The sequence below is a fragment of the Zonotrichia albicollis genome, chromosome 6, assembly GCF_047830755.1.
Source record: "Zonotrichia albicollis isolate bZonAlb1 chromosome 6, bZonAlb1.hap1, whole genome shotgun sequence".
Classification (NCBI taxonomy): domain Eukaryota; kingdom Metazoa; phylum Chordata; class Aves; order Passeriformes; family Passerellidae; genus Zonotrichia; species Zonotrichia albicollis.
In genome coordinates this window covers 3,139,956-3,154,852 of record NC_133824.1, presented here as the reverse complement: position 1 = coordinate 3,154,852, position 14,897 = coordinate 3,139,956, and the positions used below count along the sequence as shown (strand labels likewise).

Below are 14,897 nucleotides of genomic sequence, written 5' to 3'. Positions count from 1 at the left end.
GCTCTTGACCCACCCCTATTTATTTCAGTTACCTTCACGAGCTACAGCTGCTGCCCAACTAAGGTCCCTGCAGCTGCAGCTCTTTTGGAGCAACTCGGACCCACACAGATCCCACAATACAACATACATTCAGGCCCCCACACATCTGTGAGCTGGTATTTTCTGGAAGCACTGATTTGGGGTGTGCTGGCTGTATTCATGATGCCTTAGCCAGAGTGGTAACACCAAGCTGCTGTGTATGCGAAAAATTATGGACAGAGAGAGAAAAGGCTTAAAACTTTCACAGAGGGAATTCTGCTTTGGAAAAAGTCCAGGCAAGTGGTAGCTTGTATATCCGAGTAACCTTAAAAACTGTGATACCAGGTGGCTGAAATATTAACATCACTGACCACCAGAGGTGCAGCTGCAGGAAGAAGCATTTCTGAAACCTCAGATGTTTTTACTTCTGGAAATACTATGCCAATTGAAGTTCAATGATGTGGATGCCACAACCACCTTCATGTCAGTGTAATATGATACAGACCTTGTGCTGGCTTAAAGTGCTTTATATTCTGTATCTGGTGTTTTACAGATAAACAGTCTGAGGACAGCCATGAATAAGCTGCTCTGTGAGCAAGCATTGCATTTTGGACAGGAGCAAGTGGCACAGCTGCAGGAGGATATTCGTCAGAAGCTTCTCTGGTAATCATTTTGTAGAAAAAATATCTTCTGTTTCACAGTCTCAGCAAAAATGAGTGATTGCTTGAAGCATAGCTCAGGTTAGGCTTTGGAAAAATAATATATGCTCTCATTTAATGATGCATTTAATTTATTTTGTTTATTTATAAAGCAGTATAATAAACAACCTTAGACTTCTTGTGGAAGCACTGGTTCTTCAGGGAAGCCAAATCACTTAAGAGTCAAAAAACCTAGACTGTAAAACCTGTTCTACAGGATATCAGCTCTTCTGTATCCTTGTTTTTGCACCCAGGACAAAGCTAATGGAGTCTTATGGCATAGCAGTGCAGAAGTATTTAGAATTCTTTCTTCCTGTACATTGAATTTGAATCATGTATGCTGCCTCTCCTTCCTCAGCAGACCTGTGCAGAATAGGTGTTGGCCAAGTGAATTGGAAGTCTCAGGCAAATTTAGGAACTGAAGTAAGGCCACCTGCCTTTCTTCCTTGCAAGCCTCTTGGAAGTGAAGCAGGTTCTGAAAACACCATTGTGATTCAGTGAATTTTTCACCCTGTAGTTTGAGAGAAGGAGTGCAGTGAAATATCCCAGAACAGCTTCTCCTGTCTGCTGCTGAGCATAATGTGAAAAATCTTCCCTTGTTTGTACAATGCATGAATTTTAGTGCTGTGTGTGTATCACCAGGAGAATTTTCTCATCCTTATCTGGCTCTCCACTAAACTATCTTAAAAAGAGTTCTGTCCCAGAGGCCATAACATAACTTTTACCAGCCTCATCTGTAAGAAATAGGACCTTTTTTTGCCAATAGAGCTTGGCTGAAGTAACTGCAGGATGTCAAAGTTAGGCAGTTCATTGTGCTGATAAAAATCAGAACCCTGCTCTTACCCAGGGTTATCAGAATGATTATCAGAGCAGCTGTTCATGCTGATTTTTCAGGTGTTCCTTGGTTTTGAAAGTACTTGCTCTCTTATCTGTAGGAAAAAAAACTATCAAATTGCTTTAAGGTAAAAGCAGACACCCATACTTCCTATTTCCAAAAGTCCAAATAAAATTTGGGTGCGTTCCATAGTAAATTAACAAGTCAGCCTTACCTTTTGAGGCACTAGAAATAAAATTAAAAGAGCACAAGCAACGGAGAAGTCAAGGGATGTGGATAGGCAGAAAGAGGCAAAGCCACAGCCCCTGTCTGGAGGTGACTGTGACAGTAACAGCTCGTGCTGGGACATCAACGCTTCCATGCTGAATTGCAGGCACTAAAATGTCACTGCTGTTTGTTCAGACATGTGAATGCTTGCTGCACTCTGGGCACCTATTTTGGGCTGATTGTTCAGACATCTGCAGCCAGCTGGGAGGGGAAGGGTCAGAGCTTGGCACAGGTCCTGGGCACTGATGTGTTCCCAGCTCAGTCAGCGCCGACTGCCTGACTCGGTCACTCACCAGCCCCAGGCTTTTTGTCCTCAGGATTTTCTACCTTTCTCTGGTAGCCTTTTCTCTCCTACAGTTTTTTTACATTTATTGGTTGTCTTCCAGCCATCCTACAGATATTTTTATTTAAATTTTTATTTTATATTGTTCTTGTGTGTTTTTATTTGACGCAGTAAACGGTCTGATTATTGTAATGATTTCTTCTTTTCCCTTGCATAAAATCTTTCTTGGTTTTGTGTTTTTTTTTTTTCCAATTGTACTTTCTGTGTTTTGGAAAAAACATTTATTAATTCAATTACATAGGTAAAAATTTAGCCTGAACAGTCTTTCATAACTGTTTTCCATTTTTCAAAAGCTAATTGTATTTACAACATGTCACCACTACTTAAGACTAAAATCAGTTTTTGAAAAACGCATCTAGACAGAATTAATTAATGTCTACTACTGTTGTACTTTGCACAGCTTGAGGAAATAACTGGAGCAGACAGACAATCTATAGTAATTGAGTTGTCATGCAAAACAAAATACCCTAAAAATAGCTGTATTATACATTCTAGTGAGTAAGCATACATAAAATGTAAGGAATAAATTACAGTTGCAAATTCTAGTGCTTTGTGAAAAAAGAATCTCATTATCTTCCTTAGAAGAAGATACATTCTGATACTTGGTATGTCCCTGTGAAAATTTCTATTTTGACTTACTCCACTGGATGGGCAAAGTACAGAGAAGTGAAAAATCAGACTAGATTAAGAGGGAAATTTAAGATTCCCTTTTGCACAGACACCTTGTAAATACCTGGTTGTATCTCATATAAAAAAATCCTTTGTCTTTGTAATTAACCAAATACAGGTGTATTTCTCAAGGCTGTATTTATGTAATTTCAGTTTAATCTGCAAATCAAAGCCTCGAGACATAATTGATCCTACCTGGTATGAGAAGCCATATGCATGGAATCAGGTAAGTGTATAAATGTTAAAGTTGTTGTGGGGTGGGGTTTTCTTTTTTGGATTTTTTTGTTTGGTTTTTTCATTTGTTTGTTTTTGGTTTTATTTTTAGTGTTTTGTTTTTGTGGGGTTTTTTGTTGGTTGGTTGATTTTTTTGGGGCGTCTGAGTACAGTTAAGAGTGTTGAGAGGGAGAACTTCCGTGGTTATTGAATTAGAAAATACCAAAAAGCACTGTAGGGTTAAATTAAAGCATAAAAACTTCTGTTTATGTAATCACTTATGGCTGTTGATACCGTGTGTTTGTAGAGTCTGTTTAGTTATTGGGTTGTTTGTTTTTTTTAATTTTGTGTATATAAACATTTAGTATTTTTAAACAGAACTCTCCATGGTTGTAAGGTGAGATTGTAAAGGTAACTTCACATTTGTTGAAGTTTAAAATTTTCTATTCTTTCTGTTAATAAGCAGCTGTAGCTACATTTTCCTGAATGAGTGCATTTTAGTTTTGGTTTGGTTTGCTGTGGCTTTTCCTTTCTAGGCAGACAGAAACGTGTCTTGTTCTCTAACAAATGTGGTGGGGTAAGGCAGGAGAGCAGCTTTCTCAAGACCCTGGAGGGTTTCATGAGAGAACTCTCCTAGCTTCCTGCTCCATTAGAAATCTTACCTTTCTTTCTGTAAGGGCCTCTGCAGGCCACTGGATTTCCTGAAGAACAAGTAGAGATTCTTGATTAAAAAGGGAGTGAGGAATTAGTGAGTGCAGGAGTAAAAGTGCTGCAGCCCGTAAAGGAGGGGTTTGGGTCACCCCTGAAAAGAGGGACAACAGAACGAACCAAGGGCACTCATTTCTAAAAGGCTTTTTTTAGAGTGTGTTCTGATATACTGCCTTAGGTCAAAATATTTCTATTTTCATATTTCAAATCCAGTTATCCTTGGATTTAGGAAGATAATACACTCACTTCTGCTGGTGTTTATATTTTATAAAAAGCTAATGTGTAGGCCTTGAATCAAGATTTTCTCCACTGTCTCTGAAGAATCCCAGGACATTGTATATCATAAAATGCTGCCTGTAATGCTTTGGAATTGATTGTGAAATAGTGTTCTAAAATCATGGCAAACCATGAGATAAAGCATTTTGGAGCCCTGGATCTTTTGTTGCAGTGTGTGGCATGGAACTGAAATTCCTGTATGATTTAAAACTCAGAAGTCTTCAAGACATTTTCTTAGCTGTGTTATATAGCAAGACATTAAGAATGCATTCTGACTTTCATCTTGCTTCTTTTGGCCAGGTGGATTCTCAGTGTGTTATTGACGAGTCTGAAAAGCAGCATGAAGGAGGAAATCGTGTTTATCAGCTCCACAAGCTTGTTTTGTTGAAGGATTAAGTATTTCTAGAAGTCTTTCAGAGGATGAGGTATTATTAGTCTAAAAATCAGTTCTGTCTTGTATGCATGTTTTGCAAGACTGTTCCTTAAGATGAGTACAAATATACTGAAATACAGTTTGGAAAATGTTCCTGTGTTTCTGAAAAAGCTGGGGTTTGCTAGCCTAGAGCAGACAAGTTCAGTCATAAAAGAAACTGATGTAAATCAGGATGCAATTTTCATTTTAATAGTACTTCTGAACAGGTTTATCACAAGGTACTCAAAAGATGAAGCAAATCTAGGCTTAGTGGTTCATTTACTGTCCAAAAACTCATAAATTAGGGGCATTACTTTTTTTTTGCCCGTAATTGCAAGTTGCATCTTCCTGTTTTCTTTTTTTTTTGTTCTTAAGAAAATATGCGACAAAGGGAGTTGGGGTTTTCCTTAACCAAGAAATAGAAGTCAGGAGAAACTGATGATCTAAATGATGTTCTGATCCAAACTTTCTCTTCATATACTGGATACAATTTTTTGTTAATTTTTTTGTACAGCAAAATATAACATGATTTATCTTCCTGTATGGCAGAAGAATGCTTTGGAATTACTAATTCATGGCACTTTGTTTCATCTTTTCAACTTACTTTTACCCGGGAGATCTTTAGCCCTAAAAATGAGGTCACTGGTTTCAGAATAAAATGCAGAAATTAAATAAAATGTTTTTGTCCCTTCCTTTGTGTTCATGCTTAATAAAAGCTAAATTTAGTTATTAAAGGTATGTGATTGCATTCACAAAATACATCAATACAGAAACAATATATGGAAGAGAATTAATTTTCACTGTTCACTCAGTGATGTCAAGGTCATGTAATATCTAGTCATCCTCTGAAGGACAGAGAATCTGTGGTCACCATAAAGAAGTGGCAGAGTTTTGGAAAATAAGGGGATGCTTAGAATAAGAAATTACTTTAAGCTATAATTATACAGAGGGATGACTGTCTAACAGGCAATTTCACTGGTTTATTAGAGCATTACTTTCTTAGACCCATTTTAGTGATCCTTGGGAATTAGAATAGTTAGTGAGAGAGGTGTAACAGAAAAATTGCATCTCAAGTGGCTTAGACAAGAGTGTTTCTCAGCCAAGTGTTGTACATCAATTCAGTGTTCCTGTTAAACACCTTCAGGGGCAAGTGGATCAGGCAGGATTTCAAATCTTGCTTTTGTCTTTTAACGATGGGACTTTCTGTAGGAAAAGGAAACTTGGCAACACACAAAGGCATGAGAAAAACGAAGGAATTCACTCCACATAAGCAACAGGCATATTATTTTTTGAATTTTTCAACACTGTTTCTCCCATGTGTGGGTCTGTGTGTGTGTCTGTGCTGCCACCAGGTGGGGGCTGCTGTGATACAGGACAGAGCAGCCCTGAAGGAAGCTCAGCATCCTTCAAGTCAGCCTTGCTGGGTGATGATGTTTATTTGAAATTGTAGATATACAGTACCAACAGTTAAAAAGGAGCTGCTCTATTTTATAGTTTGATTTTGGCTTCAACAGCATTGCCAAGTCACTTGAACAAGTTTAAGGTAAGTAGCTTCAGGATTTCCCTCTCAAAGGGCAATAGTATGTCACACTATTGACATAACAAATGTTGTGAGGTAGCAGCATCTTTGTGGCTGTGAACCTGATCCCAGCTCAGCTTTGTGGCTTTTGGGGGCTACTTCCATAAGAAAGAAGGCCATGACTGCTTGTCAAGATTTGCTTTATCTCCAGGTGCTCACCAACTTTGAGCAGAATGAGACTTCAGTGACCATAATTGACTGTATTTCTACAGTACAGTATTGGTGGAAATACTTAAATCTATAAGTGATCAGATTAATGCTCTTAAATTTCTCCAATAATAATAATGAAGTGACAAAATGTACTGGCAGGTGCTTTTAGTATGTGAAACAATGTGCATTGACTATTATTCATAATTTCCCCTACAGCTGCAATGATACCTGATAGCACTTTTAAATCAAAAGGAGATTTTTTGCTATTCCATGTAATTAATTTTGGAATTTAATGCCATGGGCTCTGGTGGATATCAAATATTTAAACAAATAGAAAAATTAACTAGAACTTCAGGGAAGGCAGATCCTTTAATAACTGTTAAAACTGAGGAACTTGAACTCCCTGTCTTACTGAATTCCAGAATCTCAGAAAATATACTGAAAGAATGTGTGTTTTTATCCTTGCCAAAGTGTTTCCTTATGACAGGTATGTTAAGTGGAAAATACTGTTAGTGAATCCTTTTACAGAGAAGTCACCTTTGGTTCCTCAACTGATTCTTGGCAGTGCTGCAGAGCACTTTCTTTGTTCTTCCAGGAGAATCACATTGTCAGGATGAAGAGCAAAAGGGAAAAGGGTATGACACAGTTGGAATTTCACCATTCCTTCCCCAAAGAGGGTGTGTGTAGGGATTAGGGTGCTTTGAATGCACCCAGCTGAGCCTGTGTGCGGAGGAGATCGTATGTGGCCCGAAGTTTAGAGTCCGACTAGCTGAGGGCGAAAGGCCGACGCCCCTCTGCAATTCCTGGCCAGCACCCTTCGGCGTCTGAGGGCCTCGGGCTGTGCTGGCTGCGGACTGGCTCACACCGCTGGTATAGGGGAGGAACGGAGCTGACCATTTCCCGGGGGTTAAACATCAGTTTATTCACGGTGATGCTGCATCCAAACACCGGGAAACCAACCGGGAAAAGGTTTTTTTCATAGGGGGTGAAAACAGGATTATAAAGCAAGGGGGTGGGTACAGACAGAGCCAATCAGGAAAGGTGGGGGGGATGAACTTCACAGAACTGACACTCCATGGAGACCAATAATCAAAAGGTAAAGGAGGTGTCCTGGGACCCCAGCCAGCCACCATCTCCAGAGAGGAGAAGGTTCTCGAAACCTGGGAGGAGGAAGGGAGTGATTGACTGGACAGGGAGGAAACAACTTTCACTTATAAGGGAAACCAGGGGAGGAGCAATTACATATCGGCAACTGTGAATAGCGGTTACTATAGCAACTTAACTGACAGGCTAGCACTGGCGGGAAAAACTGGGGGAACGAAACCATTTTACACATAATAGGGGAGAACAATACATAAATTAGGGGAATAACACAAGAAACTTAACAACACGCTACCACATCTGTGGCCCCTTGCACTGTGGCTGCTGTGCTCTCGGCAGGGAGGGCAAGTGGGGAAATGAAGGTGAGAGTGCATGTCAGTGTGAAGTGATCCATTTCCAGGGAAAACAGGACTGTCCTCCTTTAGCTGGGTAGAATTTAAGGAGGTACAGGTGAGTCCATGTAGATCCTGTAGAAGCTTTGACCTTTCCTAGCAGTGTTGTGCTGTTGTTGAACTACCTATTCTGAAAACTTGCACTGTGGATTTTACAGTGCAAGGAGGAAACCAGAGATGGAATTTGAGTAATGAAGGGATGGTGACTTTATAGGCCACAGTGAGTGCAGTCCCAGCAGGTTAAATTCTACATGGAAGTGTTGGAAAACAGCCCCATGAATTAGAATAAGTTATGGATCATGGTTTAAAGCAGATACAGGTGTTGGCATAAACTGTGCAGGAGTTACACTGGCCTTGCCAAGTTGTTGGCATGTTTTTCAAGGACCAGAGTAACACAGAGCAGTGTTTTCTACCTCATAGAAAGGGATGGAACTGAACAGAGAAATAAAAACCCACCATCAGTGTATAGTTTGATTTGGAATTTCTTTCTGTAGAAGAACCTTGAAAAAAGCAGATGAAACTCTGAAGAGGTAAATAAACTAAAGAAACCTGAGGCAAAGATGGTATGTCTGAGATACTGAGATACAACACTCCTCTAAAGGAGTGTTGAGGGAAGAGGCAAGCTCTAAGCTGATCTGGTGAATCTGTAGGAAGATAAATTGCTCTTTTCTTAATCACTGAGCTGCATGGGTAGGTGTATTTGTCATCCTTGTCTGATGCTCCTATATTTAGCTTTCACTCAAGCTCCAGGAGTGTCAGTCTGATCTCCCAGATCTGTGACTTAAAGCCCTGGGCAAACAGAGGTGGCTGTTCCCTCTGCTGAGAGCTGCAGGACAAGGACAGGACCTTCCTAGTGATCCCCCCTTCAAGAGAGGGGTGTCACCCCCTTAACGTGGCTGTGAGTGATGGGGAAATCCTGGCAGATGTTTCTTGGCACATGGATGAGTCTGTGGATGTTTCTCAGGGCAAGGGCTGAGAGGGCTGAGCTTGGGTGCTGCTGCTCAGTGCTGGTTTTGCCATCAGAGTGGTGAGGGCAGTGGTTGAGGTGAGCTGCACACACCATGAGCTGTCCTGAGGGGTCATGGCCTTCCCTCCTTCACCCCAGCAATTCCCTCCCTCACAGGAAGGCGCCCTGGAGAAAGAGAGAAGTGGGGCTGCCCCTTGGTTCAGGGGAAGGAGGGAGGTGAAGTGTGTGGTTGAAGTGCTGGCATTCATTTCCGTGCTCCAAAAAGTGCAGAGGTTGCTTTTTGCTCTGAAAAACTGCAATCAAAACTTCTTCACTCGTGGTGAGATGAGTTCATGACCTTTTCATGTCATGCTTATGAAACTTGTCTTCTCTCTGGGCCAGTCAGAGGGATGAGCCCCAGGTGCTCCACAGCCACTCCAGTGGGATGGTTTTCTTTGCCCCTCCTGTATTTGTTCTTCATGCCATGTGGGGTGCCATTGGAGGAGTTTTAAGTATTTCACTTCTCATTTTGTTTTCTTCCTAAACACAGCATCCAGTACCCAGGGGTACCTTTCTCTGTGTGCTTGAAGAAGGAAGGGTACAGCTGTTGGCAGCATTTCAACATTTACAAAGCTCACTCTTCTCTTTTTGGTCTCTTAATAGCAAAAATCTAGAGTGAAAAATCAGGACCAGCACAGAGGATACATGTGTACCTGGGGTTTTCTTCATCTATCTTTAATAAGGGCAGAAAGGCCACTTTTAAAAGACAGGAAAGCAGATAAGATTTTATTAAAATTCTTGATGCAGACAGTTCTTCCACAGCACATATTTCAGGAGATCACAGAACATAGCTGCAGGGAGTTCCTCTCCAGTTGAAGATGTTAGCTCTGTCTTGAACTACTTTTGCTTGGTCTTGACAGCCATTGTGCAAACACCCTCCTCCTGCCCACCTGCCAGGTAAGATGGGAATTGAACAGGCGCACTTTACCTCTGATCATTTTACATGTTCTCTAAGGAATAGATATTGCTTGAATTTTTATTTCTAAAGGAGAAGGAGGTAGAAAATACACTGGGAAAAACACAAAGTGATTGCTGCTGATGGCAGTTCCTAAGATGAGAGTAATTTCTGAAGCTAATACATTGGTAGTGATGCTCCTTAGGGTGTCAGTGCTGCAGGATGAGGAAGGGAAGCACAGTCCATGGTACCATAGGAGCATCCAGGGGGCATGTGAGTGCTTCTGGAAGGAACATTTCACATTTCAGATGGATGCTTTCAGCTGAAGGACAGGAACAACAGCAGAACAATCCATCTAGAGCTGAGTGTACAGCAACAGTGTTGAAAAGCACCATACCCCAGAGTGGAATCAGAAGAGAAAGGACTTTCTTGTATCCTTCCTCTGTGCTTATGTGTGAGAAAACATTCCCTGATGTTATTATCTTTATTTTCATATTAAAATGCAAATGTTTGTCTTAATTTTACTGCAGCCAGTTTTCAATTTACTCTTTTTCAATTTATTTGAACTGAGACAGATCTTAATTTTTTCCTGTTTTCTGCTATAACAATATAGTCTCATGTGATTTGTTTGACAACTGTAAATCTAGTTACATTTAATTTAGCTCTTCTAGGCCAGTTGCACACAGTTCCTGTTTTTGTCTCATGTACTGACCTACAGTCAACTTGAGCTGGCTGCCTTTTGATAAAAGCTTTTCCAGGTCAGGATCATTTCAATAACTAGTTTTAATATAATCTGAATTAGTTTTTGTCTGAAGCAAATGAAAAAGCTACCACAAATTTTGTTGGGGGACATAATGATTAGGGCCATATTACCTGCTCCAAGATGCAGGTAAGTGTCTATAGTTTGCAATATAATATATTATATAATTTTTTCTTTAGAGTCTCTCTAAACACAAGGTTTATCTGTGCAGTCCCATCATATGCATTACTGTTTGATCTACTGTAGAAGACTTGGCCAGAATAGCGAAGTGTTGGAAGTACTGGACGTGGTCTTCAGTTCTCTTGTTCTTTATTTAGTGCTGGAGATTAAAAGGAGATATATTGTGTATTTTAGCTTTTTGTGGATTAGTGGTTTATAGGATTGGTATAAAAAGGAACCTTTGGGCTGGAGAGGCTCTTGGCACTAGGAGGCATTTACAGAAAAGTGACCTTTGACTTGTTTGGTTTTCTCATAGATATTCAAAGAATGTTAGAGGTTGAGGGAAATTTGTCTAGAACTACACTACAAAGGTGGCTGCCATGTGGTTTCCTATCATTTAGTGTCAGGAAGAATTGATGTGAGGTAGGAGAGAACCTGAAATTACGAATGCTGCTTTTATTGCAGTTCACAGGAAGGCTCTTACTCTCTTGGCTGTAGCAAAGAAGCCTCATTTGACAATGCACCCCTTCCATTTCACAGAATTTGTGAGATACAAGATAGTTGAAAAATTACTTGCTAAACAAGTGAGGACATCTTAGAGCAGCAAAGCAATTTTCTGGCTCCCTGCTCACTCCCAGTTCTTAACAGCTTGGTGTGATGGCTGTCATATTGTTCTGATAATTGTTAGTGTAACTTAAGCTCAGCCAGTACACTGAGTTATTTAGGTTGGTATTTTGACTGAGTTTGAACAGTGTGCAGGATTGATGAGCTAAGAAACTCATGAACCAGCATAATGAGCACCACACAGGGAAAAATAAAAAGTGTGATTAAGACAGCTATGAATAGAAGAAAAGGAACACTGCCTCCCAGTCTGTTCTTGGGTGTGATTTCCCCAGAGCAGGGAGGGAGAACATCAGCAAGGTGAGATCACTGTGCCCAAGGGCACAGCAGCCAGGTTTGTGGAGTTGATGAGTGAGGAGTGAGCTAAGCAGGCTGCAGAACCAAGGAAACAGGCCAGAGCTACAGCATTCTTATTGTTTTGGGGGAGTGGTGTTGAATAAAAGATAATCCCAAAAATCACCCAGGTGGAGTCAGCAGAGTTGGACCAGTGATGTAGACCTCAGTGGATGGAAACTCTCCTGTGGAGAGCAGTGTCTTCTCCAAACCACCTCAGTGCAGGTTTGCTGGTGCAGCTTGGCTATCAGACTGCTAGGAAAGCTCTAAGAAAGGTATTTCTGACCTGCTATTCAAAATCTATTACAAGTTTCACACATCCAGACCTTCTTGGGCCAGAAGTGCTGCAGGTGGACTGTTTTGACCTCATCAGTCTGCAGGTTTCTGTCCCCCACCCTCATTCCCTGCTGATGAGCTGCTGTGTGGGTCACACCACAATCTCGTGTCCTCCCTGAGGCTGATCCCAGCACGTGCTTTATTAACTCAAACTCCTGGCACTTGTTGCTGTTTCCTACTTGTGTGTCAGGATGGGTTTTATAAGTTTTGTTCCATTTCTGAAAGCCTTAAACAGCATTCCAAGTTTATCTTGCCTACAGTCTCTGTGTGGCCTGAGGCTCATGCTGCACTTCAGTGCTCATGTACACTGCCTTCCTCCAGTGGTGTTTTCCCTCCTGATGCCAGATCTGTTCTCTTACTTTGCCTAAGGCCATTCTCAGCCTGCCCTTGCCAGTGCCTGCAGCCTGGTGCCAGGCTGTGCTCCCGAGCACCAGCTGCAGCATCTGTTGCCAGCTCACAGCCCAGAGGTGAAGGAGAGGTAACTGAGGGAATTTCTCCTTGCTGAGTCACTTCATTGCTGCCCTTGGCTTGCCTGCTGTGGAGTGGCACGTTCTGTGTCATCTCAGTGGCATGTTTTGTTGTCATGGGTGGTTTCTCTAGAGCTACAATTCCAAGGCTGAGATGGGATCATTTTTTGGTCACATGGTCACAAGGCCTTCCCAGTCCCTCCCCAGCCACCACAGGCAGCTTTGAGATGTGATTTCCCTGTTCCAGAATGGTCACCAGGGCTGCACAGAGCCCAACCCTCACTTTTCTGGCAGAACTAAAAAATGGCAAGAATTAACAATCTGAAGCCTGAAGAAGAGCAGGGGTGGCCAGCCTCTCTTGTGAAGTGGTGCATCTCCGAATTGTGCTACCACTTAATGTCCTGTTAGGATTTGTCTCAGCATTTGCACTGGTGTTTCAGTGACTGAGTGTTTCTGAGACTTCACACCTAGGTCAGAAATGGAATTCCTGTGGATTCACCCCCTTTTAATACCTCCATGCCATTGCCATCTCAGTGGGCCCTTGGCTGGGCAGAAAAGTTTTGGTCCCTCCACCCCTCAAAGAAAGGGCATTTAAACTTGTGCAGCCCAGTGTAGAAGTTCACAGCATCTGCTTCCCATCCTTGTGTGTCCCTTCTCACTGTAATCTGTGACTTGTGGGGCTGCAGGCTGAGAACTTATGGCACAGCATGAACTCTGACCTGGGTATTCTCTGTCAGCAGATCAAACCAGAAGAACTAAAAAATCCCCTAAAATCCAACAAAAACCTAAGTAGTTTTTTAGCTCATGGTGAACAGTTGTGAATGCTGGATGTGCTCCATGCTTCTCAGGAAACTCTGATTGTTACTATATTATTATTAACCACTAATAACTAAACTAATTTTTTGCAACTAGGTGTCTGTCTTCTAGGTAGCTGAATTCAGTAAAAAAGATTAATCTTTCAGGTATATTAATTGACATGTGACTACCAAAAAAAAAAAAGACAAATTAGTGATTTAGTTGAGAATATAAAGTAGAATGTTGCTTGGGTATTTTTCCAGTCCAAAGACCTAATATCTTGATTAGATATTAACACTGCTCTCTCCTCACCACTGAGCCAGTTGCATAGTGAGAGAAGGCTGCCAGGTTGATCAAGTGTGATAAATCTGTGGTGGCTGCTCCTGACTGCCTGTTTGACCTTCATATTCTGGAAATAGCTTCTAGATCTATTTGCTCCACCACTTCCAGGGACTCAGGTGAGGCTGACCAGCGTCTGGTTTTCCATCTCCTCTTCTAACCATTCTTGAAGTCAGAAGTGACATTGGCTTTTTTCCTCTCCTTGAGAACCTTCCTCTTCATTGCCACAACCTTTTGAAGGTTATCAAGTGTCCTCAAACTCCATCAAGCAGTTCCCTCAGCTCTTGTGAGTGCCACCCATCAGGTTCCAGGGACTTGTCAGGGTTTGATTTATTCAAATATTCCCTAACCTGATCCTTCTCCAGTGACAGGAAGTCTTCCTTGCCCTGCATTTTACAATGACCTCAAGTGCCTGGGGTTCCTAAAGGCAAATACAACCAGTGAAGGCTGAGACCAAGGTGGCATTGTCAGCTTTCCCATGTCCTTTGTCACCAAGTATCCTGCCTTGGCCACACCTTTTCCCTAGTCACCGTTTGGCTGCTTAGTTACCTTAGAAACCTTTGTTGTTGAACCTTCATATCCCTCTGTAAATCCAATTTCCGGTGTGCCTTGCCTTTCATAACAACACACCTGCATATTCTGACAGTACCTCTAAATTCCTCTGGGACACCTGTCCCTTCTTCCACCTCTTGAACAATTCTTATGCATAATTCTTACTTATTTATCCACGCAGGCCTATTACCTCTGCTTGATCTCTTCCTTGTTGGAAGGGACAATTCTTGAGATCAGAGAAGGTGATCCTCAAAAATGGGTCAAAAATATGTGGAGGTTTCCTAAGAGATTCATTATTTTTGATGGATGATCTAGCTAGGCAGTCACCTCAGCTGTTGCGTAACAACATAAATAAAGGCTCACCAGAGCTTCCAGAATGCCTGCAAGAAGACTCTCTGTGTTGGACTTGATTTTGAGACAGCTGTCACACACAACAGTGTTTTCCTTTCTCAAGATCAAACAAACTCCACAAATCCTGGGTTTAGAGAAGAGGGTCCCACCTCTGGTTAGCAGGCTGCAGCTTTGCTGTAGTTTCTCCAAGACAATTCTGTTCACTCAGGCCATTGTCTGTGTGACTCTTTCACAGCCCTTTGTCTCACCCAGGTCTCACTCTGGGCAAGTCAGAGTTCTGCAGCAGGAGGTGGTGGGAGGTAAATGAGCCTGGGACACCTGACCACAGGTCAAGCAAGGCAGAGCCTGTTGGGACTGCACTCACTGTGGCCCATCAAGTCACCATTACTCAAATTCCATCTCTGGCCTTCCTTACCCTGCTCATTCAGTTCTGTCTTTGCACTGTAAACAAAAGCTCTTGTAAAATCTATGGGCAAGCTTTTGGAATAGATGCCAACATCAACACAACACTGCTAGGAAGGGTCAAAGCAGGGTCTATCTACGTGCACTCATCTGTACCTCCTAAAACTCCACCCAGGTAAAGGAGGACAGTCCTGTTCTCTCTGGAAATGGATCCCTTCAC

General features: G+C 41.8%; 1 protein-coding gene across 2 annotated transcripts in view; it reads left to right on the top strand.

Annotated features, from left to right (window-relative positions):
* TDRD9 (tudor domain containing 9) overlaps positions 1-5,120 on the top strand; it is a 71,779-nt gene extending 66,659 nt beyond the window's left edge. For both annotated transcript variants that reach the window (XM_074542286.1, XM_026791205.2), the window contains 3 exons: positions 572-681; positions 2,984-3,056; positions 4,328-5,120. In XM_074542286.1, the coding sequence (XP_074398387.1) occupies positions 572-681; positions 2,984-3,056; positions 4,328-4,423 (279 nt within the window). In that variant the 3' untranslated portion in view covers positions 4,424-5,120. The remainder of the gene's footprint in view (positions 1-571; positions 682-2,983; positions 3,057-4,327) is intronic.
* The last annotated feature ends 9,777 nt before the right edge of the window (positions 5,121-14,897 follow it).